Source organism: Lepidochelys kempii, chromosome 12, assembly GCF_965140285.1.
Source record: "Lepidochelys kempii isolate rLepKem1 chromosome 12, rLepKem1.hap1, whole genome shotgun sequence".
Lineage (NCBI taxonomy): Eukaryota > Metazoa > Chordata > Testudines > Cheloniidae > Lepidochelys > Lepidochelys kempii.
Window position 1 is genome coordinate 35,393,365 of NC_136391.1, and position 27,923 is coordinate 35,421,287.

Consider the following 27,923-nt stretch of genomic DNA (forward strand, 5'->3'; position numbering starts at 1 on the left):
GAGTCGAGTACATGTAAGAAAAAAGCCTGAAAACTTTTTGTATCTAGTGTGAAATGTTTACAGATGGCAGATTGAAATTGCATTTTAACCAAAGTCTTTTATGGGATTATGTAAATCATTTACAGTAGCAGTGCAATTCTTTACTTATAGATAGATCATGTAACTGCAGAACGAGCTTTAAAAACTTTTATTTTAGCTTGTTGGTGCCTTTGGATATAGATATGTATTGATATCAAGGACTCTTTTATATACCAATTGATGAGCATTGTAAAAAGGGCAATGATGCGTAGCCCTACAAGAATCCATTCTAATGCTTGGCTCCAGGTGTTAATTGCAAAGAACACTGGAAACTCAAAGGCAAACAAAAGAACAATTGTTATTTAGGCCAGCAAAATTCTGCTTGCTACTCATTCAGTGTTAGGGATTCAGCTGGATATTTTTTATGATATAGACAAAGTTGGACTTTATCATTAGTTTTATCAATAAGAAGAGAATGGTAGTGCTTAATAAATATCTGTTGTTGAATAACCCCTGACCTTTGACTTCCTTAGTCAAAGTGATGTAAGACTAAGTCCATAGTGATGTATTGTCAGACTCCATTTGGCTTGGTCAATTTATTATACCCATTTCAGCAATTGCATTGCACATGGTAAGTCACATGTTGTTGCTTTGCTTTATTCGTGTACTTAAAGACATTTTGCAGCAAGCCTTAGTTTCCTCTGTAAATGTACTTAATCGGCGACATTGGCGCCTCTGAAGTCAAACTGTCTGTCTCATTGAAGGTATCAGTTTCATCGGAGTGATTGGTGCTTTTTATCCTGTTTAGCTGGGACTGTAATCTTTCATGTTGTTGTCTCAACTCTGAATAGGAATGGGAGAAAGTGTGGAATATCGAGGTTGCTGGGAAAGCCATAATTAGAATCCCACTGAGGATGCTACTCAGAGCCACCATCTGGCCTGGGACACTTCTTGGTACCATATCTCCATATCCCACAGTGGTCATTGAGATGATAGCCCACCAGTATGAGGCAGGAATGCTTGTAAATTCAAGGACCTTCCCAGATTCATTCTCAGCCAAGTAGACCAGGGGAGAAAACAGGGTGACAGCTACACACAAGAAGAGCAAAAGCAGGCCAAATTCTCGGGTGCACCTTCGAACCGTGAGCCCCAAAGTCTGCAGGCCTAAGGAGTGCCTGGCAAGGCGCATTACATACAAGATCTTCAAGGCACGTAAGACTCGTAGCACCAGTCCAATCTTCTCCAAATATGAGTTGCTGCTCGGCCTCTCAGCCTCCTCACTTGGCTCGTCATCTACCACTATGAGGGAAACATAATAGGGTGAAATAGCCAAGAAATCAATTATATTTAGGGGGCCTCTGAAGAAGTGACACTTGCTCTTCGCCTGAATGAATCGGAGGCAGAGCTCCAGCGAGAACCAAGCCACGCAGATGGTCTCGATGACAAAGATGTAATAGCACTTCTGAGAACATTCACCCTGGCGCAAAACAAACAGAAGGTCAAATAAATGAGCAATCTCTGAACTGACATCAGAAATCATTAAAGAAGAAGAAATGTGCATCTTCATGGGTGTACTGTTATTGGGGGGAAACAAACGCAGCAAATAGCTACTTCTATAGCAGCCATGTTACATTCTGTTAAAAAGCTATTCAAGTGAACTGGTGTTGTTTTAATTGTATTATTCTTATGAGTCTGAATGGATTAAATTTATCTTTGTGCAAAGGCCCAGCACAAGGCATATGGACTATTTAAATCCCACTTAAGCCCTGAAAATAGAAATTAATTGAGACTTAAATGGTGCATAAGTCTGAACAGAAGTAAATTTAACCCTAAGTGAGGGATTATTTTATGGATGTTCTGGTTCTCTTTCTGCTCTGTGTGTAAAGTACTATTCAATCTGTGGTGACTGCACAGATACTAGGTAATTTGATGTAATGAAGGGAAATAGTTCAGAGATGTAGAAGACTTACTAGGCCATTTAGACCTTGCCCCTAGTTGAGCCCTAGTACGAACCACATCTTTTCTTCCAGTATCTGCAAGTATGCTATAACATTCAAATCAAAAGGAAGATTAAATTTTAAAAAACACTCATCCAGCAGGTGCAACGTACCAATGGAGATTTCTGTTCTAGGGTTGAGGTCACATGTCAAGGTTCTTCCCCCACTCTGAACGCTAGGGTACAGATGTGAGGACCTGCATGAAAACCTCCTAAGCTTATCTTGACCAGCTTAGGTCAAAACTTCCCCAAGGTACAAAATATTCCACCCTTTGTCCTTGGATTGGCCGCTACCACCACCAAACAAATACTGGTTACTGGGGAAGAGCTGTTTGGAAACGTCTTTCCCCCCAAATACTTCCCAAAACCTTGCACCCCACTTCCTGGACAAGGTTTGGTAAAAAGCCTCACCAATTTGCGTAGGTGACCACAGACCCAAACCCTTGGATCTGAGAACAATGAAAAAGCATTCAGTTTTCTTACAAGAAGACTTTTAATAGAAATAGGAGTAAATAGAAGTAAGGAAATCCCCTCTGTAAAATCAGGATGGTAGATACCTTACAGGGAAATTAGATTCAAAACATAGAGAATCCCCCTGGGAAAACCTTAAGTTACAAAAAAGATACACAGACAGAAATAGTTATTCTATTCAGCACAATTCTTTTCTCAGCCATTTAAAGAAATCATAATCTAACACGTACCTAGCTAGATTACTTACTAAAAGTTCTAAGACTCCATTCCTGGTCTATCCCCGGCAAAGGCAGCATAAAGACAGACCCACAGACCCTTTGTTTCTCTCCCTCCTCCCAGCGTTTGAAAGTATCTTGTCTCCTCATTGGTCATTTTGGTCAGGTGCCAGCGAGGTTACCTTTAGCTTCTTAACCCTTTACAGGTGAGAGGAGTTTTCCTCTGGCCAGGAGGGATTTTAAAGGGGTTTACCCTTCCCTTTATATTTATGACATGCCCCCCAAATCTCAGCTAGGGTGAAACACTGGCTGGGATTTCTTCCTGGAGCTCTAGGAAAAACAGAGGTAATAAGACACATGCATCTCTAAATATACTACCACGTACATAAAGACTAACAATATTTTCCACATCTCAAGGACGATTTTAACCAGTTGATTCTGGGAAACTTTCACGGGAGAGTGCATTAGCCACTTTGTTAGAAGCTCCTGAGATGTGTTGGATGTCGAAATCAAAATCTTGGAGAGCTAAACTCCACCAAAGAAGTTTTTTGTTAGTTTCTTTGACAGTGTAAAGCCACTTCAGTGCAGCATGGTCGGTTTGCAGGTGGAAACGCCGTCCCCAAACATATGGGCATAGCTTTTCCAGAGCCTAGACAATGGCGTAACATTCTTTTTCAGTGACTGACCAGTTGCTTTCCCTCTCACAGTTTTTTGCTGAGAAACACTGCAGGGTGGAATTCTTGATCAGGTCCTTTCTGCATTAAAACTGCTCCCACACCACGCTCGGACGCATCTGTGGTTACTAGGAACGGTTTGTCAAAGTCTGGGGCCCTTAGTACAGGGTCAGACATGGGTGTCGCTTTAAGCTTGTTAAAGGCCTTCTGACATTTTTTGGTCCACTGAACAGCATTTGGTTGTTTGTTTGGTTAGGTCTGTTTGGTTAGGTCAGTGGGGCGGCGATTTGGCTGTATTGTGGTACAAATCGTCTGTAATAACCGGCCAAACCTAAGAAGGATTGAACCTGTTTCTTTGACTTTGGGACAGGCCACTTTTGGATAGCATCCACTTTGGCCTGTAGGGGGCTGATAGTTCCTTGACCCACCTGGTGTCCAAGGTAAGTCACTCTGTTTAGGCCTATTTGACACTTCTTAGCCTTAACAGTTAGTCCTGCCTTCCTTATGCGCTCAAGGACTTTTTGTAGATGTTCCAGGTGGTTTGCCCAGGAATCTGAAAATATGGCCACAGCATCAAGGTAGGCGACTGCATATTCTCCTAATCCCACTAGGAGACGATCTACAAGTCTTTGGAAGGTGGCGGGTGCATTTCGGAGCCCGAAAGGGAGTACATTAAATTCATACAGCCCGAGATGTGTGGTGAAGGCTGACCTTTCCTTGGCAGATTCATCTAGCGGTACCTGCCAATACCCCTTGGTTAAGTCCAAGGTAGAGATGACTTAGATGATGTCATCTCTACCAGATGAAACTGGCCCATCCCAGTTTCTCTAATAGTTCATCTGTGCATGGCATTGGATAGTTGCCTGGGCGAGTTACAGCATTTAGCTTACGGTAGTCCACGCAAAAATGTATTTCCCCATCTGGTTTGGGAACTAAAACCACTGGAGATGCCCATGCACTTCCAGAGGGGCGGATTACACCCATCTGTAACATATCCTGGATCTCCCGTTCTATAGCAGTTTTAGCTTGAGGAGACACCCGGTAAGGTTGGACTCTAATTGGGTGAGCATTACCTGTGTCAATGGAGTGGTATGCCCGTTCAGTCAGTCCTGGGGTGGCTGAGAACGTTGGCGCGTACCTAGTGCACAGCTCCTTGATCTGCTGTCGCTGCATACGCCCAAGGGTAATGGAGAGGTTCACCTTTTCCCTTCGTAGTAGACACCTTCAGGCCACTCAGCATCGTCTCCTCCCTGGGCTGTAAACTGACAAACCTTTAATTCTCTGGAATAAAAGGGCTTTAGAGAATTAATATGGTACACCTTAGGCTTTTGGTTGGAGGTGGGGAATGCTATGAGATAATTAACAGCTCCCAGGCGCTCATGGACCGTGAATGGCCCTTCCCACGATGCTTCCATTTTATGGGCCTGGAACGCCTTTAAGACCATGACCTGGTCTCCTACTTTGAAGGAACGCTGTCTGGCATGTTTATCATACCAGGCTTTTTGCTCTTTTTGAGCATCCTGTAAGTTTTCTTCAGCAAGGGCTAAAGAGGTTTGGAGGGTGTTTTGTAGGTTGGTTACAAAGTCCAGAATGTTAGTTCCTGGAGAAGGTGTAAATCCCTCCCATTGCTGCTTCACCAACTGCAATGGCCCCTTAACCTCACTGCCATATACAAGTTCAAATGGGGAAAACCCTAAACTGGGGTGTGGTACAGCTCTGTAGGCAAAGAGCAACTGCTGCAACACTAGGTCCCAATCATTGGAGTGCTCATTTACGAATTTACGTATCATGACCCCCAAAGTCCCATTAAACTTCTCCACCATGCCATTTGTTTGATGGTGGTAAGGAGTGGCAACCAAGTGATTTACCCCATGAGCTTCCCAAAGGTTTTCCATAGTTCCTGCCAGTAAATTAGTCCCTGCATCTGTGAGGATGTAGGAGGGCCAACCTACCCTAGCAAAAATGTCTGCTAGTGCCTGGCACACACTTTTAGCCCTGGTGTTGCTTAGAGCTACTGCTTCCGGCCATCGGGTGGCAAAATCCATGAAAGTCAGTATGTACTGCTTTCCTCTGGCTGTCTTTTTTGGAAAAGGACCCAGAATATCCACAGCTACTTGCTGAAATGGAACTTCAATGATGGGGAGTGGCTGGAGAAGGGCTTTGACCTGGTCTTGGGGTTTTCCCACTCTTTGGCACACCTCACAAGACCGGATATAGGTAGAAACATCCTTGCCCATTCCCTCCCAGTGGAATGACCCCCCCCAAACGGTCTTTGGTCCTGTTCACCCCAGCATGGCCACTAGGGTGATCATGGGCTAAGCTCAAGAGCTTGGCCTGGTATTTAGTTGGAACTACCAACTGTCTCTGAGGATGCCAGTCTTCCTGGTGTCCACCAGAAAGAGTTTCCTTGTATAAAAGTCCTCTTTCTACAACAAACCTAGATCGATTAGAAGAGCTGAGAGGCGGTGGGTTGCTCCATGCCGCCGTCCAAGCTCTCTGGAGGCTTTCATCTGCTTCCTGTTCGGTCTGAAACTGTTCCCTTGATGTTGGAGACATCAGTTCCTCATGGGATTGTGGACCTATGCTTGGTCCCTCTGGAAGCGATGTAGGGGATGGAGCTGTTTCTGTTGACGGTGAACCGCTCTCCGCCGGTGCACTGTGTTGGGATTCAGGCTCCGGATGAGCCTCTTGTGTAGGATTATCGGCTGCTGCCAGTTCAGGTTCGGTGGGGCCCTCTGGTGTTGAGGTTGCAAGTACTGGATTCAGTGCTGGCAATGGGTCTGGTGTTGGTTGTTTGGCTGGTTCCGGTTCTGGGACTGGTTCCGTCTGGATCTCTGGGACTGGATCCACTACTGCTGTTGCAGACATTGGCCTGGGGTCCGGGTCCATCACCTCTGACCGGGTCCTGATAGAAGTTTCCGGAACAGAGCTAGGCCTCACGGCTTCTTTAGCCTGGCTGCGGATGACCGTTCCCACCCTCTTGGCCTGCTTCACATGATTGGCCAAGTCCTCCCCCAACAGCATGGGGATGGAATAATCATCATAGACTGCAAAAGTCCACGTTCCTGACCAGCCCTTGTACTGGACAGGCAACTTGGCTGTATGCAAATTGAAAGCGTTGGACTTGGAGGGTTGAATCGCCACTTGGATCTCTGGGTTGATTAAATTGGGGTCCACTAAGGAAGCATGGATAGCTGACACTTGTGCTCCGGTGTCCCTCCACGCGATGACCTTCTTCCCGCCCACACTCACAGTTTCCCTCCGCTCCAAGGGTATCTGGGAGGTATCTGGGCCTGCGGACCTCTGGTGTGATTCCGGTGCAATGAACTGTAACCTGTTGGGGTTCTTGGGGCAGTTGGCCTTTACATGCCCCAGCTCGTTACATTTAAAACATCGTCCAGCTGACAGGTCACTGGGGCGAGGTGGGTTGCTGGAGAATGGGGTGGTGGGACGATAAGGTGTCTGGAGGGTTCTTTGGGAGGTAGGTGGGGCCTTGGGCAGCCCCCGGTAATAGGGTGTGGTTTGGGGTTGTCCCTTCTGGTCTCCGCTCCAACTGCGACCAGTTTTCTTCTTCTCTGCCATCTCCACCCATCTGGCTCCAATCTCTCCTGCCTCGATTACAGTTTTGGGCTTCCCATCTAGGATGTATCTTTCTATTTCCTCAGGAACCCCCTCTAAGAATTGTTCCATTTGCATTAGGAAGGGCAAATTTACTGGAGATTCAACACTTGCTCCTGATATCCAGGCATCCCAATGTTTCACAATGTGGTAGGCCTGTTGGGTAAATGACATGTCTGGTTTCCACCTTAGGGCTCTGAACCTCCGACGAGAATGCTCGGGTGTTGTCCCCATTCTGACTCTCGCCTTGGATTTAAACAGTTCATACTTGTTCATGTGTTCTTTAGGCATTTCAGCTGCCACCTCAGCTAAGGGTCCACTGAGCTGCGGCCTCAGCTCTACCATGTATTGGTCAGTAGAGATGTTGTACCCAAGGCAGGCCCTTTCGAAGTTTTCTAGGAAGGCCTCAGTATCATCACCTGCCTTGTAGGTGGGGAACTTTCTGGGATGAGGAGTGGTACCTGGAGAAGGATTGCTAGGGTTTGTTGGTATATTCTGCTGAGCCTTTACCTTCTCCATCTCCAGTGCATGCTTCCTCTCTTTTTCCCTCTCCTCCTTCTTCAGCCGCATGAGTTCTATCTGTCTTTCATGTTCCCTTTGTTTTTCCTCAGCCTGAAATCTGGCTAATTCCAGCTTTTGTCGAGCCGTGGATTTTGTCATTCTAACCTCTCTGTTTTTAACTAACTTTACACCCGAGGTTTAGAAATAAACAAACAAAACTTGGCTGTAAAATTTTGCTGTGCTGGAATAGAATACCTATTCTCTGATAGGTTTCAGAGTAACAGCCGTGTTAGTCTGTATTTGCAAAAAGAAAAGGAGTACTTGTGGCACCTTAGAGACTAACCAATTTATTTGAGCATGAGCTTTCGTGAGCTACAGCTCACTTGTCAGCCTACAGAAAAAGACAATTCCCTTGTCTCTGCTCTGGGCCCAAATCAAAGCAAAAAACCTCCAACTACTTGGAAACCTGCTTACCAGCAGCCTAAAGGAAAAAAAAATTCCTTTTCAAACTTGTGCTCCTTGTAAAAAATCAAAATCCTAAAAAAAAAAAAAAAAACCCTGCCACTTTTGTCTCCAGGCAAATCGGTAGAACACTCCCCCCCCCCCCTTGTTTACTTTTAGGGGAAAAAAAACCTCTGGGTTGGAAGACTGTGAATTTCCCTGCAGGAGTTAAGTTCCCTGCCTCCAGGCAAAGAAAACCTGCAATTCACAAAGATAATCTCCTTTTGTCTCTGCTTGGCCACAAAGCAGAGAAAAAACAAGCTGCTTTCAGTTTCAGCTGCTTTCTGGACTTCCTTTCCAAAGGCAAAAAAATTTCCTTTTTAAAATCTGTATTTCTAGTTCAAAAAATCTCAACTGGATCTCAAAATGATTTCAGATTAATCCCACCACTCTGCCACCATGTCAAGGTTCCTCCCCCACTCTGAACGCTAGGGTACAGATGTGGGGACCTGCATGAAAACCTCCTAAACTTATCTTTACCAGCTTAGATCAAAACTTCCCCAAGATACAAAATATTCCACCCTTTGTCCTTGGATTGGCCGCTACCACCACCAAACAAATACTGGCTACTGGGGAAGAGCTGTTTGGAAACATCTTTCCCCCCAAATGCTTCCCAAAACCTTGCACCCCACTTCCTGGACAAGGTTTGGTAAAAAGCCTCACCAATTTGCGTAGGTGACCACAGACCCAAACCCTTGGATCTGAGAACAATGAAAAAGCATTCAGTTTTCTTACAAGAAGACTTTTAATAGAAATAGGAGTAAATAGAAGTAAGGAAATCCCCTCTGTAAAATCAGGATGGTAGATACCTTACAGGGTAATTAGATTCAAAACATAGAGAATCTCTCTAGGCAAAACCTTAAGTTACAAAAAAGATACACAGACAGAAATAGTTATTCTATTCAGCACAATTCTTTTCTCAGCCATTTAAAGAAATCATAAGCTAACGCATACCTAGCTAGATTACTTACTAAAAGTTCTAAGACTCCATTCCTGTTCTATCCCCAACAAAAGCAGCATATAGACAGACCCTTTGTTTCTCTCCCTCCTCCCAGCTTTTGAAAGTATCTTGTCTCCTCATTGGTCATTTTGGTCAGGTGCCAGCGAGGTTACCTTTAGCTTCTTAACCCTTTACAGGTGAGAGGAGTTTTCCTCTGGCCAGGAGGGATTTTAAAGGGGTTTACCCCTTCCCTTTATATTTATGACATCACATGATACCAGTGCTATCTTCTGAGCCGCTACATCAAGACAGTTTTGCAAACGTCAACTGCCAAGGGCTGTGATGGATTCACTATTTCCCTTGTCCCTGGCTGAGCCTAAAAATGTTATTTGTTCAACCTGAAGGCAAGAGTCAAACACAACTTGCCTCCCCCATCCCCTCAGTCACTTAGGAATTGGATAAACTTTAGAAAATGTCACGTACATGAGAAACTACATTGAGCACTTCACCTCAGTGATAAGAGAGTCAAACACTGGGTCTTCTGGCAAAGTCCAGATGATCAGAAAACCATCCAGTGGTCACAGTGCGTCAGACCTCAGCTGGTGTAAATCAGCTTAGTTCCATTACCTTCAGGTCCCCCAGTGTCTATGTAATTAGAAGAATTCACTGGGCCATAGCAAATTGACACTAAACTCGATAATAATCAGCATGACTTAGATCCTCAAAGATATTTCCATTGGAGTTAGGTGCCTAAATATCTTTGAGGATCTGAGTCCATATTGCTCTCTCTCTCTCCCGAATGCTCCATAGTACCCATCATTTGCTCTTGCCTTAAAATATGGTCCACCTGTCCAATAGATTAACACATTAAAATCCTACATCTTGGGATAGTAAATTAATATGAAACCTGCTCTTGATGTTTGACTAAAACTGAAATGTTCATTTAAATATTGTGAATAAACCTCTGGAAAACCACCATTGTGACAAAGACTCAAAAGACACAGGCAACTGCATAATATTTCCACAGCAGGATGCTATAACTGTTAAGGAACACATGCTTTGATGCATTATAGGCCTGATCCAAATCCCAGTCAAGTCAGCAATGGGTTTTGAAGCAGGGCCCATACATTTTTTGTTACTGAATAGATATTCAAAATGAAGGCATCTCAAATGCATTAGCCGTGCAGTCCTTGGGGGGGATAAGAATTCTATTATTTCCCCATAAATCCAGGATGGTTTTCTATATGAGAACAGGAGTAATGGGTTAGTAAAATACTGTTGTCATCATCAGTTGAAATTTCATGCTGGGATTACACTAATTAGATTGCCAGGGAGGCTGTAATTACGGGCCCAGGGGAGTAGCAAGGGGATGCTAGGGAGCAATAATTTCAGCTAATGTTGTTAAGAGGCTTGAAAATGAGACTGAAATATCTGCTGCTCAGGGCTAGATTGTGGCTGCCATTTTGTGGGTGCAGAAAGGCATGGAGAAAGTCCAAAGAATCTTATTTTCCTTTGCACCTGCTGCACAAGGGCCAGCTACAATTGCATGCTCTGTGCTCAAACATAGCTCCTTGGTAACACCCCTAAAAGATCATGGAGAGGTAGGAGGACCATCTACAGAGAGGATCATGAGCTGTACCTGTCTAATGGGTAGCACAGTGGCCATGATTCTTTTGTGGGCCAGTGAGAAAGAGGAGGAACGGAGCCCAATCCCAGAGCACTCTCAGGGGAGGTGTAGCATGTGAACCTGTGACTTCAAGACACAGTCTGGCCAGAGTGGGACAGTGATTCCAAGCTTAAGAGCTCACCATGTTGCTAAAGAAAAAAACCAGAAGACAACCCTATAATCATGTAAAGCTAGGCTTCTGTCTTTTTTCTATGCTTATCTGTTTTGTCTCTAAAGTTATGGGTAGAAAGAATGTGAATTGTGTGTAACCTGTACTCCCCGTTTTGGGGAAAGAATTCCTTATACAGATAAGCCTCCATGTTCATACCTACCCCAGAACTTCAAACAGACTGGGTTAACCGGTTTGAACTGGAAGAGATATCACAATGTATGTTGAACCAGGCTATAAAAGCTCATCTCTGTTCTTTGTTCGGGGCTTTGCCATTTTCCTCTGTGAAGGAATTGGTGAGCCCTTCAGCTGTCGTACTTGCTAGCATTAAAGTGCCTCACTTTATCCAAGAGCCACAACTCTGTGTTTTGTTTGGCTAATACAGAAGTCCAGGGAAGGCTACCCTCCTAACCCTAGACAGGAGGGGAAACCTTTTTCCCTAACAATGTGGTTTGAGTTTGGAGGAAACTTAGTGAGAATAAGATCACAGAACTTTCCTCCCCTGAGCTGCCTGCTCTGAGATTGCCCTTAAAGGAGGTGTCCTGATGCTTGGCTCTAGAATAAGCAGTTTGGGTTTTATCTCTAGCTTCAAGATTTAGGCTTGAAAGCAAGCACCTCAAAAGATAATGAGGAATCTGCATCCTTTGTTTTATTCATAGGGGATCAGATTTTAGCCTCATTGAAGTCAGTGCCATGGACTTCAATGGGCTGCGCATTATGTATGGAGAGTTTGCTGACTTAGCTTGATGTAATTGCTTATAATCAGCAGTCACAGTATGCAGAGTTCTCTTTCTCCAAGATGGAAATTATTCTTTCAGCACAGCCTGTACTTTGTCTGCCTGTGGTCACTCTAATGACTTGTGAATTATTCATTATTTTCAGGCGTGATTTAAAATTTTTGGTATCTGGGCTGAATTACAAGTACATCAGCTACTTCATTTAGCTTTGTACATTTGGGCTTGTGTGCCAAATGGAGGAATATTACCTAAGATACAATAAAGCCTTCCAGCAGGGTGCTTGTTTTGAGATTCCACATCTCTCTGTCAGGCCCCTCAGCCTTCATGAGTCTCCTCTACCAGGAAACCACAGGAAAAGAAGTCTTTTTGCCAAGAATTTTAGCCATAAAACAAAACGGTCTAAGCTGTCTCCTGGTGAAATTTTCAGGTACAATTTCTTCAGAACTGATTAGTTTATTTCACCCCACACCTTTTGTTACCCTCTTCTCTCTTCCCCAGCCCCACCCCCAGCCATCCAGAGGTAGATAACTTACGTCTGCTTTCTTCCTTTGAAAGCTGAATGATCATCTTCCCAAACGCACTATTACCAATTTCAGTGAGAAATAACCTTCTACTTGCACATACTAGGAAATCTTACTCTGCTTTTTTTATTTCTGCCACGACTTATCTGAGACTTATCGGACATAAAACTTTCTCTTGAGTAGAACAAAAAAAAAGACAAATAATATAAAATAATAATTCCACACTCTCCATCACAGTGTTGAAAGCACACCTTTCCCTGCTTCAAACAGTCTATTGAAATAAAAGATTTATTGTTTACTTATTCAGCCAATTTATATAGTATATCTGCAAAAAAACCCCAACCTCTAAGCAAATGCTCAAAAAATATTAAAATACATACACATTATATGCTTCCTGAAAATAAAATCTGTCTAGTTGGCTATCTAGAAACACAGGATGAAACCCTGGTCCTATTGAAGTCAATAAAAACACTCCCATTGACTTCAGTGGGAAAATAATTTCACCCAGGGACTCCATATGTGTGTTTTATATATTAGGACTATTTTTATATATTAGCCTATATATATTATGTTTTTGATATAATATTCCTCCCTACCATCAATCTTTCTAGGGTTCAGTAGATGACAGTCCTATTCCTGAGCTTCTCATTAGAACAAGACTAACATCAAAACTCTAAAGTAGCAAATGTCAGAGGAAAAAAATAGGAATTAAGTATCAAAGCCAATTTCAGCTCCTCCCAGTGACTTTCTCAAAGCATCTCATATTCTGCTTATGATTGTTACCCAGAGAGCATGGAAAATGGCACATCCCAATGGTCCTGCACTATGAAATGATAACATGTGCGCAGATATAAGTCTCCTGTAGTGTAGATTAAGTAAAATGTCAGTTGTCTGGTAGCACGGGACAAGGGAAATGATGATAAATTCCTAGTTTCTCCAGTGCTTTGTAGGGCACTGTTGAAAGAAAGTTAAAAAATATACTTCCAATATGTACAATTAATGAACATTCCCATAGATAAGGAGAGAGAGTTATAACAGAAAATACTAAAATAATAAACAGGAGTTTTGGAAGAGTTATAAACTCTCCTGCTTCAGAACATAAACCAAACTCTAACTAATGGGGACTAGGAAGAATTTTTTTTCTATGGGCAGGTTATTCCATAACTGCTCACTGCAGGGCTTCTTACACATTCCTCTGAAGCATCAGGTACTCGCCTGGTTGACGATGGGCTACTGGACTAAATTGACCATTGGTCTGACCAGTATGACAAGAATTTGTGCAGCAGTGTGTGTGTGCATGTAATGTATGGAGGAGCAGCTTCCTAATTCCACATGAAATAGTCATTCCTTGCAAAGTTTCTTTATGTTAAAGAGGATGTCACTTGTTACGTTATTTATCATGGCCATCAATTTCTTTGTTTTGTGATAAGGTAGAAAGATGTTTCACAAGCCCAGTACCTAAGGGGTTAACCCAGACCTTTGCCTTTCACCTGGGTGTTCGGGGTGGGGCTAGGAAGGTGAGGAGAAAGTGGTGTTGGAGAAACTGTTGAGAAACTGGAAAGGTCTTTAGCAATTGGGGCTCCCTGTTCTGAGTAGTTGAGTGGCCTGAGAAAAGACACTGAAACTCTGCTGCTGTTGAGAGCAGTATTTTTCTTTCCAGGCTCGTGGTTTTATCCATCGGCCTACATTTTTATTCAGAACTTTTCTTAAGAACACAAGAATGGCCATACTGGGTCAACCCAGTGGTCCATCTAGCCCAGTATTCTGTCGTCTGACAGTCACCAGTGCCAGATTCTTGAAAGGGAATGAACAAAACAGGTGAGCCATCCCCTGTTGTCCGAGTCCCAGATTCTGGCAGATGGAGGTTTAGAGACACTGTGAGTATGGTTGCATCCCTGACCATCTTGGCTAATGACCATTGATGGACCTATCTTCCATGAACTTATCTAATTCTTTTTCTGAACCCAGTTATACTTTTGTCCTTCACAGCATCCCCTGGCAATGAGTTCTACAGGTTGATTATGAGTTGTGTGAAGAAGTACTTCCTTTTGTTTGTTTTAAACTTGCTGCCCATTAATTTCATTGGGTGACCCTTGTTTCTTCTGTTATGTAAAGGGGTAATACTTCCTTATTCACTTTCTCCACACCATTCATGATTTTATAGACTTTTATCATATCCCCTTTAGTCGTCTCTTTTCTAAGCTGACCATTTCCAGTCTTTTTAATCTCTGCTTGTATGGAAGTATTTCTGTACCCCTAATCATTTTGTTGCCCTTATCTGCACCCTTTCCAATATATCTTTTTTGAGATGGGGCAGCCAGAACTGCATGCAGTATTCATGGTGTGGGTGTACCATGGATTTATACAGCGGCATTATGATATTTTCTGTTTTATCTGTTCTTTTCCTCATGGTTCCTAACATTTTGTTAACTTTTTTAACTGCTACTACACATTGAGCAGATGTTTTCAGAGAACAATCCATGATGACTGTAAAATCTCTTTCTTGAGTAGTAACAGCTAATTTAGATCCCATAATTATGGATGTGTAGTTGGGATTATTTTTCCAGTGTGCACAACTTTGCACTTATGAACATCAAATTCCATCTGCCATTTTGTCACCCAGTTTAGTGAGATTACTTTTGTAGCTCTTCGCAGTCAGCTTTGGACTTAACTCCACTGAGTAATTTTGTTTCATCTGCAAATTTTGCCACCTCACTGTTCATTCCCTTTTCCAGATCATTTATGAATATGTTGTACAGCACAGGTCCCAGTACAGAGCCTTGGGAGACTCCGCTATTCACCTCTCGCTATTGTGAAAACTGACTATCCAATCCTACCCTTTTGTTCCTTCCTTTTAACCAGTTACAGATCCATGAGAGGAACTTCCCTCTTTCCCATGACAGCTTAGTTTGCAAAAGAGCCTTTGGTGAGGGACCTGGTCAAAGCCTTTCTGAACATCCAGGTATATTACATAAGTGGCTGAATTTTTCCCATGTCTATAAAACTTGATTGAAGACTTCTTCAATTTTGTTATGACCTTCCACCATAGGGAAAGAGCTGCATGATGTTATACAAGAGAAGGACCGGCAAAGTGTATGACAATCTATTACTATATTACTTAGTCTTGGACACTTGAAGTTGGAGGAGACGCGCTAAGAACTCCTCATGGTCTCTAAAGTCCTATGATGATCTCTTTGTCTATGTTTCTTTGATTCTTTACTGAGGCTTTAATTAGTTAGAAGGGTTGCTGACAGTATTTTTATATTCACTTGCACAAGTTCTCTTCTCTTACTATTCCATGCTGGTCCAGCCTTCGGACACATGACCTCTTTAGTGTGACATACACTGATCTAATTTTGAACACTGCTCTTCTTTTTAGTAACGAGCTTGGAGAGGTTTGTGTTGCATCTGTGGTGTGATATTCTGCCTTTTAATTGTGTTCACGCCTTATGAAAACTTAATTGGTGCAATCAGGTTTTTCTGTGAGGGAATAGCATGTAGAGTTCAATTGCTATAGGAAAACTTTGCTCCTCTCGTGAGTGGTTTTACTGCAACTGTAGTTACAATTCATCTTGTCTGTTCAAACGACATAGAGTGCACCACCATGTCAGCTAACTTAAGAAGACCATACCGCGCCAGGGTAGAAATGAATATTGATAATGGACTCCAACTGAGTGAAGTGCCTCAAACCAGAGGCAGATTTACAGAAGAGATCCTGGTAATCACTAATAGTTTTCATGCTGAATGAAGTGGGGTGAAATGAGCCACTTGCAAGACAAAATAAACAAGACAAATTTCTGATTTTCTGAAGTACAAGAAGAGCAAATCTCTATTATTTATCCTGCCTCCCTCCTTGTTTTGTCTCATCAGCCTTGCTCATGTTGAGGACAGTGGCTTTAGGTGGTTTAAGCAATGAACACCTGACCAGGTGTATATTTTCAGATATCACATGGGCCAGGATATACTATTACTTGTAGAGTATTTTGGTAGCATATGTTGGTGTGTGGATTATTTCAACAGCCTGTCCACCATTACAGAAAATAATATTTTTCAAGTAGGGTGGCCAACTTTCTCATTTGTGAAAACCAGACACTGAGAGCCAGAACCTCCCCCCGCCCCCTGTTCTGCCTCTTCCCCTGAGGTCCTGCCCCTGTCCCCTTTCCTCCCCCTCACAGAGGATGGTGGAGAGAGCAACGAGGTTTCCTTTTTGACTGGACATTCCGGTTGAAAGAGCATGTGCTCTTAACATGAGCTGCTAGAATATAGTCCTCGGTGACCCTATTTCCAAGCCATATATTGGAGATTCAAATCCTGCATTAGCCGAATGTATACAAATAGCTTAATCAAGGCTTTGAAACTGTGACCTACAAAGAAGATTAACAATATTGTTATTTTAGAATCCAGCCTCAAGTGCTGGAGCCTCGAGTGCTTTACAAAGAATGAATTAATCAGAACACCCAGTGTGCAAAATATTGTTATTCCAGTATTACAGACAGGGATACGACTTGCTCATCATCACACAGCAAGTCAGTGGCAAAGTCAGGAACTGAACCCAGAACTCACACAACCCACACAGATGATGTAGGTATCAGACCTGTCCCTCCTCAGTTAATAGGGTTATTAGTATTCCACAGTCAGAGTTATAGGGCTTTGCTTTTTGTGAAATGCGGTAGGCACAAGATTCATTAGTATCCTGCAGAATACCATAATCCAACCAGATGTGCTTTGAAATAGCACAAAATCAGTGGTAAGTGAACCCAGAAGAGTTTGTGTTTGACTGTTTACAGTAGCCCAAATTCAAACTCATACTGAAGCATAAGGGGGTCTGCCTGGATGAGTGTATTAGAAAATGGTTGGCTTTGCTTTGCAGCATGTGCTTTTAACATGGGCTGCTGGAATATGGTCCCTGGCAACAGATCAACACAGCACTGCAGTGTGGTGAAGCAAGGTCACAACTCAAACATCTGCTAAACTTATCTTGGCACATGCAGATTTTGTTTGGCAGATTCAAATGTGGCCTATTACTGCCCATTTCCTCCCTTCAGCCTTACACGCAATTATATGGATTGAGGTCAGTGTCCACTAAGACACCGACAGATGGGAGCAGACAGCGTTGTTGCTGTAGGCTATTCGAGTTATAGTAGAATAGAACCTGCCTTCTGCCTGCTTGCACAGATTGATCATTATCCTAGCAGGGTTCATTTGCACAGCACTGTGGTCCACTCAGATGGAAATTATTCAGGCCTGTATTTAGAGGATTCAGAAGTATCTCTCGTAAGCAACCATAGGAACTTGCCACCTCATTTCCCCAGGCAACTTGCTTCTTGGGCCAGATTCAGCATCACCATCCAGCCCCGTCCCCTCTGAGACAGCACAAAGGGCTGGATTCTGACCATAACTTGACAGCAAAGTATTCCCCAGGTGGAGTGAAACTTCTCCAGTAGGGTAAAGCTGGGAAAATCAGCTCCTGCACCAGGTGTTCCAGCAACCTGTGTATAGGGGACATGTCAGAGGAAGGAGGTGTGTTGTGTGTGGGAAGAGATGGACCAGCACTGTGGCCTGCTTCTGCCAACCCTTCAGTGGTGTAAGGACCATTAGGGAATATACATCAATGACATATATTATAGCAGCCCCTAAATTGCTCTAGTTCATGCCTGGATTGGGCCATTGCAGAATCAGAGAGCCATAACCAGGCCCTTTCCCCCCCTTCTCCGTGTGCTAAGCAGAGCTCAGATGCAGGAGAGAACTGAGACCTTTTGACTGGAAAATCAGAATTTGGAGATTCAGCATATGCACCATTCTGATTCTGTTTCTGATTTGGAGCAGCAGGAATCTGACTGCACTGCCGCTGAGTCACCATGCTGGCATTGCTGCTGCTGTTTGAATAATTAAACTACGCTCCGTTAAATCAAACGACACTCTGGGAGAACTTGAAAACTCCCTGTTATGGATGCAGTGAAATGAAAAGGTTGGATGCCTGTGGAAAGAAAGACTATAACCTATTTGCAGGACCGCTAGCTGTTAAAAACATTGTGTACTCTAGTCACACAGCGATCTCCCACCCAATTCAGCTTGAAAAAAAATAATCCAGACATCTGAAAACTACTGTTAAAACTAGTACAGGCTTCAGGTCCTTTAGCAGGGCTCCAATGCACTCAAGTAGTATACATAATAAATAATAATAGTGTTAATATTGGGTTTGTAGTAACATGGGCATTAGCAAATAAATCGAGATATTATGTTTGCATATGTACACAGTACACTGTCTTTTATTGGGAACAAAATATTAAAATGGAAAAGTAATACTTTATTATTTTATATTAATTTATAATCTTTATTATATTATTGTGTTTCTATATTATTGTATTCATGATCTTTATTATGTTATATTAACTAATTCATAATCTTGAGTCCTGAGTAAAAGTCTTGACAGACCTGCTTTGCTACAGACTTGCTGCATAAACTTGGGCAAGTCACTTATGCACGGAAACACTGAGTCCCGCAGCTGTTCAATGGAACTGTGATACCACTGCCCATAGCTGGCAGAGTATAAGAATAAATATGTTAAAAGTTTTCAGTGCTCAGACACTATGATGATTGGGGGACATATAAGTACCTAAGAAAGATGATGACTTGAAGGTATGAATCTGACTTACACCAGCTGAAAGTTGGCCCTTCTGTTTCTGGGCCCAGAATATGAAGGATGGGAGGTCGCTATGCAGGAATTATTGTATTTCAAGGAGCAAGCTTAGTGGAACTCACTTTTTAAACATGAGAAGCAGCATAGTCAAGTGGATAGAGGCCTGGAGTGGGGCTCATGTGATTGCTGTTAGACCTGGGACAAGTCACTTTCTCCCCACCATTTCTCCTCCTATTTCTTGTCTACTTAGATTGTCAGTTCTTCAGGGTAGTGGTTGTCTCTTATTATATGTTTGTGCAGTGCACAGACCAATGGGACCCCTAAACATGATCGAGACTTCGAGATAACACTGTAAGTTAAAATAATACTGCTAAAAAAGGATGTTAACATTCCATGCACAATTTCATAATCCATCCATAGTCTAAGCAGTATCTTTAGCATGCCTGAGATAGAACTGTAAAATCTCATTAGCAATGAAAGGCCGGATTCTGATCTCAGGTACACCAGGCTAAATCTGGACTTAACTTCACTGAAATCAATGGATTGAGAACTTTCGAAAACAATATATCATAATGGAGAAGGAATTTCACGGGTGTAAGATTAAGGGGTTTGTTACACAGAGGCATTATTGTCATAAAATTAAAGTTTGTGCTGGCTACTGTTGACCTCTGTTTTTGGAAAGGTCTAACACGCAAGAGGAGATGCCTATCACTCCAAAGGAGGTAGCCATTACACAGTTATTCCTGTTGAAATTACTCAGACTACTTGTGTGAGTAAAGTGAACTGGATTTCCTTCCTTAGAGGTTTTTAAGGTCAGGCTTGGCAAAGCCCTGGCTGGGATGATTTAACTGGGAATTGGTCCTGCTTCAAGCAGGGGGTTGGACTAGATGACCTTCTGGGGTCCCTTCCAACCCTGATATTCTATGATTCTATGATTTGGTCCTACTGTAGGTATCTGCAACTTCAAAAACACAAAAAAGGTCCCCTATAAAGCATATTTATCCAAATAGAATGCATGTGATAGCATACAGAATTTGAACTGATTGGGTGCTAATAACAGCTGTGTGATCCACTGGAGTCGAGTGAGAAGCCAAGGGACTACTGTAATACTGTTGGGAAATAGCCAAGACTGGACTAGTGTAAGGCAAACTAATAATTGTTCCTCCTGAATATTGGACCTGTACTACTGGCCTGAGTAGCCTGGGCTATTTCAGTGTAAGAAGGTGCAGTGCGTTTATAGGCAAGAGACTGAGTAGTGGAGTTATTAACCCTGACAATGCAAATAGTTGGTCTTTGATTTTCCTCTTTCCCTTCCCAATAAGGTCAATATATTGTCTTTTCACCTGTGTGGTAAAAATACTTCAACTGCTCAAGATGTTTTTTTCTCTGTAGTTTCCTCTAGAGTCTAGGGACATTTTCAGTATGATTCATACAGCATTCAAATATCACAAACCAGGGCCCCAAAATACTTGATAGGTTTCAAAATCATTAGATTTTACCAAATAATGGTTTAGAGGCTCTTTTTATTTGCCCTCTGGTTTGGGGGTCTTTATGCTGCACAACTTGGGAAAAGGCAGACTACCTTGAAAAAGCTTGGACTCCACATCCAGGACCATAGGACTAGGGTGGAGTCCATGTTTGGGGGCTGTGTTGCCTGCTTTTGTTAACTTTAGTTTTCTTTTCTGAGGAAAAGGCTTTGCTGCATCTTTTCTGCTTAGTCATCCCAAATCTCCCCCGACTCTTCAAAAGAAACTTCCACTGGTGTCCAGTTCAAAGCAGATCCTTTCCCTAATCAAGCACTTCTATAGTGGTTGGATTCCATTCTGGTCACCTCTTTTATCTTCGGATTAGCTACACTCTTTATCTCTGCAGCCTGCTGAAAACTGTGCAATGACCATTATGGTGACTTTTCTGCCTCTCAGGTCTTTGTGTTTGAATTATAACCCTGGAGCAGAAACCTTTACTTGTCTATAATGGATTGAGCTAACCCCGTTTATCTGAACAGCCACTGCTCACTTGGGAAATTTTGAATCTGGATTTTATGGCTTGTGTCTGCCTGCTCTACATCATCTACTTATCTGCAGCACAGTTCTCTTTCTTCCCAACTCTTGTAAGGAAGTGCCACATCTACATCTGTGCACCTCTGTTGGGATTATTTCATTTTGTACACTCATAGATGACATTATGGGACAAATTTCCAGAAGCCTGCATGATCAAAGTGCAGATAAAAATACAGATATTTGCATGCCTATGAGTGCCTTTTCCATAACTGCATATGCACTTGTATTAACTGTTTGCACAAATGATCCAATTTGTCCTTGGGCCATTTTATACTCTTTCTTCTGATTATAAATTAAGACCAATTGTGACAGCTACCATCTTGCCAAATAAACCATGGATTAAGTCAGGAACTTCGAGTCTAGAGCAATAAGCTTGTGTCTCTACTTCTTGAACTAAAGATCCAGTTCTCTGTACTGGGGGACTCTAACAGACTCATATCCTTTGTGGTCTGGGTACACTGGGGGACTCATAACACTAACCAGTGGGTTACATAAAGTATATACAAATTGTATGTCCTTCTCTCTGTGTCTTTCATATTTCCAAGGTGCTTATAACTGGGGGTCTAAGTATTGCTTGAAATACCCATGGGAATTTACATGGCATTTATTGTTCTTGTGGGCAAGCCCTAACACAGAATGAATCAGGGTCTTCATTTTGGCCATGCCTCAGAAGGGGATTACAGGAAACACAGACTCCTAATTTTCTCTTCCTCATTTGCCTTTAAGTGGGATCTGTGCCTTTACGACAGTCATAGAATCATAGAATATCAGGGTTGGAAGGGACCTCAGGAGGTCATCTAGTCCAACCCACTGCTCAAAGCAGGACCAATCCCCAATTAAATCATCCCAGCCAGGGCTTTGTCAAGCCTGACCTTAAAAACTTCTAAGGAAGGAGATTCTACCACCTCCCTAGGTAATGCATTCCGGTGTTTCACCACCCTCCTAGTGAAAAAGTTTTTCCTAATATCCAACCTAAACCTCCCCCACTGCAACTTGAGACCATTACTCCTTGTCCTGTCCTCTTCTACCACTGAGAATAGTCTAGAACCATCCTCTCTGGAACCACCTCTCAGGTAGTTGAAAGCAGCTATCAAATCCCCCCTCATTCTTCTCTTCTGCAGACTAAACAATCCCAGTTCCCTCAGCCTCTCCTCATAACTCATGTGTTCCAGACCCCTAATCATTTTTGTTGCCCTTCGCTGGATTCTCTCCAATTTATCCACATCCTTCTTGTAGTGTGGGGCCCAAAACTGGACACAGTACTCCAGATGAGGCCTCACCAATGTCGAATAGAGGGGGACGATCACGTACCTCGATCTGCTCGCTATGCCCCTACTTATACATCCCAAAATGCCATTGGCCTTCTTGGCAACAAGGGCACACTGCTGACTCATATCCAGCTTCTCGTCCACTGTCACCCCTAGGTCCTTTTCTGCAGAACTGCTGCCTAGCCATTCGGTCCCTAGTCTGTAGCTGTGCACTGGGTTCTTCCGTCCTAAGTGCAGGACCCTGCACTTGTCCTTATTGAACCTCATCAGATTTCTTTTGGCCCAATCCTCCAATTTGTCTAGGTCCCTCTGTATCCTATCCCTGCCCTCCAGCGTATCTACCACTCCTCCCAGTTTAGTATCATCCACAAATTTGCTGAGAGTGCAATCCACACCATCCTCCAGATCATTTATGAAGATATTGAACAAAACCGGCCCCAGGACCAACCCCTGGGGCACTCCACTTGACACCGGCTGCCAACTAGACATGGAGCCATTGATCACTACCCGTTGAGCCCGACAATCTAGCCAGCTTTCTACCCACCTTATAGTGCATTCATCCAGCCCATACTTCCTTAACTTGCTGACAAGAATACTGTGGGAGACCGTGTCAAAAACTTTGCTAAAGTCAAGAAACAATACATCCACTGCTTTCCCTTCATCCACAGAACCAGTAATCTCATCATAGAAGGCGATTAGATTAGTCAGGCATGACCTTCCCTGGTGAATCCATGCTGACTGTTCCTGATCACTTTCCTCTCATGCAAGTGCTTCAGGATTGATTCTTTGAGGACCTGCTCCATGATTTTTCCGGGGACTGAGGTGAGGCTGACTGGCCTGTAGTTGCCAGGATCCTCCTCCTTCCTTTTTTTAAAGATTGGCACTACATTAGCCTTTTTCCAGTCATCTGGGACTTCCCCCGTTCGCCACGAGTTTTCAAAGATAATGGCCAATGGCTCTGCAATCACAGCCGCCAATTCCTTTAGCACTCTCGGATGCAACTTGTCCGGCCCCATGGACTTGTTTTCTAAATAGTTTAGAAAACACGTCCAGGTTTTCTAAATAGTCCCTAACCACCTCTTTCTCCACAGAGGGCTGGCCATCTATTCCCCATGTTGTGATGCCAAGCGCAGCAGTCTGGGAGCTGACCTTGTTAGTGAAGACAGAGGCAAAAAAAGCATTGAGTACATTAGCTTTTTCCACATCCTCTGTCACTAGGTTGCCTCCCTCATTCATTAAGGGCCCCACACTTTCCTTGGCTTTCTTCTTGTTGCCAACATACCTGAAGAAACCCTTCTTGTTACTCTTGACATCTCTTGCTAGCTGCAGCTCCAGGTGCGATTTGGCCCTCCTGATTTCATTCCTACATGCCCGAGCAATATTTTTATACTCTTCCCTGGTCATATGTCCAACCTTCCACTTCTTGTAAGCTTCTTTTTTATGTTTAAGATCCGCTAGGATTTCACCGTTAAGCCAAGCTGGTTGCCTGCCATATTTACTATTCTTTCGACTCATCAGGATGGTTTGTCCCTGTAACCTCAACAGGGATTCCTTGAAATACAGCCAGCTCTCCTGGACTCCTTTCCCCTTCATGTTAGTCCCCCAGGGGATCCTACCCATCCGTTCCCTGAGGGAGTCGAAGTCTGCTTTCCTGAAGTCCTCCCCTCCCTATTGCTACATTTCTGTAGAAATGGCCACCTTCCTTCCTTTCCTCTCTCCTGTTACTATGGCAGCTGGGCTTCCCTGATGCAGATGCTTGTTACTTGGCTGAGTGCCACATCTCTCAGCAGAGCCCGAGTTTTCGCTTTCCCTTTGGTGGCAAGTTGTTCTGTTTGTTCTTCTTCTGCTTGCCCAGGCAGCCCGTTTCTGGGATGCTTAGCTGGAGCGAGAAGGGAATGTTACTGCAGAGCATGCAGTGCCGAGACAGCCAAACCCTCCGACAGAAGTCAAGCTCACCTTGTATTATTCCCCCTTCTCTTTTTGCTTTCTTCCTTCTTCAGGCACTGGAGAGCAGCCAATTCTGACACTATGGAGTGTGGCTGGGATGCTGAAAGGAGCCCGGAGAGATACATGTGGCAACAGAGGTAAAATCTTTCTTATTGCTATCTTGGAAGCAATACACCCTCCTTCCTGACATGGGGGAATTGACCCTTACAATACCTTTCAGCAAAGTTCTGGTCAGAGGTGGGTCCAAGCCAAAACCCCAGAACTGAACAGCCCTCAACTTTGGACTGTTTTGAATTCAGATCTGGATCTGAACGTTGCTGCTGGTTAACACCGGAAACCTGATTCAAAGAGCTGCACTCATGTAGTCAGTGGAAAGAAGCAAATCACATGACCTTTGTGTCTAGTCCGAGCAGCAAGAATTTCACATTCTGAATGCTCATCTGAAGCTGCTGGTGAACATACCCCCTGCTAGGCACCCTTTACTTGAAGTCATGCGGGGAATACTTTTGAATAACAAATACATTCAAGAAAATTGTAGATTATGGGTGGATGAGTCACAGCGACAACCAAGAAGCTACATTTCTTGACTACATTACTTGCTATGAGTTACTTGCCAAGCTCTAGATAAGACACTGTTCTGAGGCCCCCCAGAAAGGAGACCTTCGGTGCTGCAGCGCTTTAGGCATATAGGGTCAGTTCACAGCCTCATAGAAATGACAGAAGGAAAATACTTATTAAATAAATCCTGTAGTCTGTCCCTCCACAAGCCAGGTCAGTTCACCACCATACATTCTCAAGTGCTTTGCCAATCTTGGTTTAAATTGAGTCAAACAATGGGATTATTATAACTTTGTACGTGGTCCCTAGAATGCTATTACACAGTCTAATAGATTCTGATATTGAGACGGGAAATGCTATAGTGCTTGAATGTAGACACTATTTACACTGACAGGAGACGTTCTCCCGTCAGAGTAGGTAATCCACCTCTCTGAGAGGCTGTAGCTAGGTTGATGAGAAGAATTCTTCCATTGACCTAGCGCTGTCTACACCGAGGATTATGTTGGTATAGCTAAATCTTTCAAGGTGTGGATATTTCAAATCCCTAAGAGACATAGTTCTACCAATGTAAGTTCCCAGTGTAGACCAGCCCTAACTTTATCCTTTGCTCAACTTCACCCCATTACTCCCACTTCCCCTGCAGACTCTTTCTCAAATACTGCAGCATCTCTGAATGGATAGAATTCTATGATTCTATATTATTTATGTCTTAATCCCAGCTTTTTAAAGTGTCTAGACATTAAAAACCTGACTATATATGAAAAAACCTATGCTCATTCACACAGCTCTATTTTACAGAACACTCTGGCTGCAGTGAGGCTGCTGCATCTTACTACCAGCTACATTTGTACCCCTCTGCTCAAAATTCTTGCCTTCTAAAGATAGGGTTAATTTTTAAAAATGCAGCAAATTAGACCTCGTTGAGATCTGATACACCAATTATGTGTTTTTTATTTTTCTTTAAAAATAGTTAGACAAGAGTTCTCTTGTTTTATGTTTTAAATTTGAGATAAAATATGCATCATGCTCTTTTTTAGGAACAAAGTTAATAGGAAGCAATATTTCCCATAGAAGTCTTTGTGTTCATTTTGCTTATAGCCATAAAAACATGCTCTGTGTTTAAGCTGCGTCTTGGAAAAGGCACTGAAACATCTTAACAATTTTGACTTCAAAATGCAATAGCTTTGGGAGGCTCTTAGATACTCAGAGATATTACTGAAGGGATTCAAACTTTTTATATAAATGTAAGTAGAAATTCAAGGTTATATAGAACAGAAAATGATCTCTTTAAATCCCAGTCTTCTGTGCAATCCTTAGCCTTATTGAAAGACATCAAATATCATGACATATCTTTGATGTGATTGCATTCTGTGCCTTTCTGAATTACTACTTTGACAATAAAATGACACAGCATATTGTGCAATAAATGTGAAAATGGTTAAATTAAGCCATGCACAATAAACTGATAAACTTATCTATGGCATCAGTGGGGAAAAATGAATGTGGCTTGTTTCTTTAATCTTGGTGTCAGTATTTTGAAAAGTGTCATGTTACTTTCAGAATCAATTTGTGGAATAGCATGCGGAAGAATTCAGTGGTAGTTTGGATGTTATTATACCTAAAATCACATTACATTCTTATCTCCATTTCTTTTCTTATTAGAATGACTGATCTTTAAAACATTGAAAGTTTCTCCTACATATGATATAAGTTTGATTTTATTTGCCCTTAATTATTTTGGAGAAGTGTTTTGAGAGGGTTTATATGTACTGAATGGGTTAAAATTTCAGCAACACTTTAATAGTGTTTCTGCAATTTGTGTGTGTGCCAAATGCAGGGTATTACAGACACAAAACTTGTGCATCCATTTTGGAGGCAAACTTTGAAACTCCGCTTCTGTGGTGTTGTTTGTTTGTATATCATACTGTGTTATCATTGCACAAAATGTAACACAATATTGTTCTGGAAAAATTATTTCAAGTCTCCTAAAATAATAACTACATCAGAGTTGATCTAGTTATCACATCAGAAGACAACCTGCTATTTTTAAAAATAAAGATGCAGGGGAAAATATTTCTTTCACTAAGTCCGGTTGAAATATTGCTGATAACCAGAGTGGATCCTATGGTAGGATAAAGCATGTGGTAGATGAAACTCTGCTATGACGGAGTGTGAGACTCCTGCTAGCAGCAAATAAAATAACTTTTGTTAACAACGCTTTCCTAAGCTGTGGGTAAGGTGGGGGGAATGCTGTGTTACAATGTTGAATACTCGGTATTTGCTAATTGCATGCATATTTGCTAACTGTATGATCTTACTTCTTTGATTCCATTCAGAAAGCCTTTTCTATATCTCTGGCTGGCAAGCACTACAAAACTTTGTTTAATTCTTTGTGACTGAATATGACTTTGAAACTGATACAAAGTCAGTTTCAGGAGTTATTTCTATTTATAATAAATAATATACATAGGCAAATTTTGATATTGTTTCCTGAGGATTTTCTCTGAGGATTGTTTTATATCTTTTTGTGATGCATGTTTAACAATGGCAGGTTTGTTTCTTGTAACACTATAGTAGGTTTATAGGGGGTTGTAATACCAGCTGAAAGGGGACTTACTTACCCTGTCTTCTTCGGCTCTTAAGTCCGGCATTGTGCTAACACAAAGGCTTATAGCTGTGGTGGCCACAAAGAGGATGGAGAGACAAGCAAAGACTTTTCCTGGGAGTCCTGACTGGGGATTTTCGACCATATCCCTGAGTTTATTCATAAATTGTCCAAACTGTGTTTCCTCAACCAGGACACATGTGGTCTCCTTGCTCATTTGCATCTCTTCCTCCTTGTGCATCTCTGCCAGCTCCTGCAGTTTTTGAAACAGTTTTCGGAAGCAGCATTTCTCCAGGTTGGATTCCTCAATTCCCCAGTATCTCAGCTCCTCCTGGAATGACAAGGCACACATGTCTTGGAAGAGCATCAGCTTCCCTGCTGCTAGAAAGCTGACGATCATCCCAAAAGCTTTGGGATTCCGGTCGAAGAAGAACTCATGGGTGTCTTCATCATAATCATCACACAGCTGAATAATTTCATCGTAGCTGCTGCAAAACTTTAGCTTGCTTAGCCGGGTCAGTGGGAATTCGTCTAAAGTGCTCCAAGGCAGTAGGTATTTGATTCCTCCAACATTTATTATGATCTCCCTCTTCACATCAACAGTACAGAGCTGATCAGGGTGGTAAATCCTGCTGGCCCTTTGATAGTGGACCCCTTTGACAGAAGGGGTGTCAACAGAGATAGGGAAGAGATGGTTCAAGGAACTACAAGAACCGAAGCTAACATTACTATAGTCCTGGTTGCTGCCTCCCGAGACAATAGGCATTTCTGAGAGCTCTTACTGGGACATCCGAAATGGCACCAGAGCAGGGTTAACT

General features: G+C 42.7%; 1 protein-coding gene and 1 long non-coding RNA gene across 2 annotated transcripts in view; one reads left to right on the plus strand and one right to left on the minus strand.

The window, feature by feature from the left end:
• LOC140896372 (uncharacterized) overlaps positions 1–27,923 on the plus strand; it is a 109,434-nt gene that overhangs the window by 58,098 nt on the left and 23,413 nt on the right. Inside the window, exon 4 of the long non-coding RNA XR_012154534.1 lies at positions 23,996–24,079. This is a non-coding gene — a long non-coding RNA (uncharacterized LOC140896372). The remainder of the gene's footprint in view (positions 1–23,995; positions 24,080–27,923) is intronic.
• On the minus strand, positions 115–27,871 carry KCNG4 (potassium voltage-gated channel modifier subfamily G member 4). Its single transcript, XM_073308076.1, has 2 exons — positions 27,122–27,871; positions 115–1,495 (listed from the first exon to the last, which is right to left on the minus strand). Exons 1-2 carry the CDS (start codon positions 27,869–27,871, stop codon positions 710–712), a joined length of 1,536 nt encoding a protein of 511 aa, XP_073164177.1. The 3' UTR covers positions 115–709.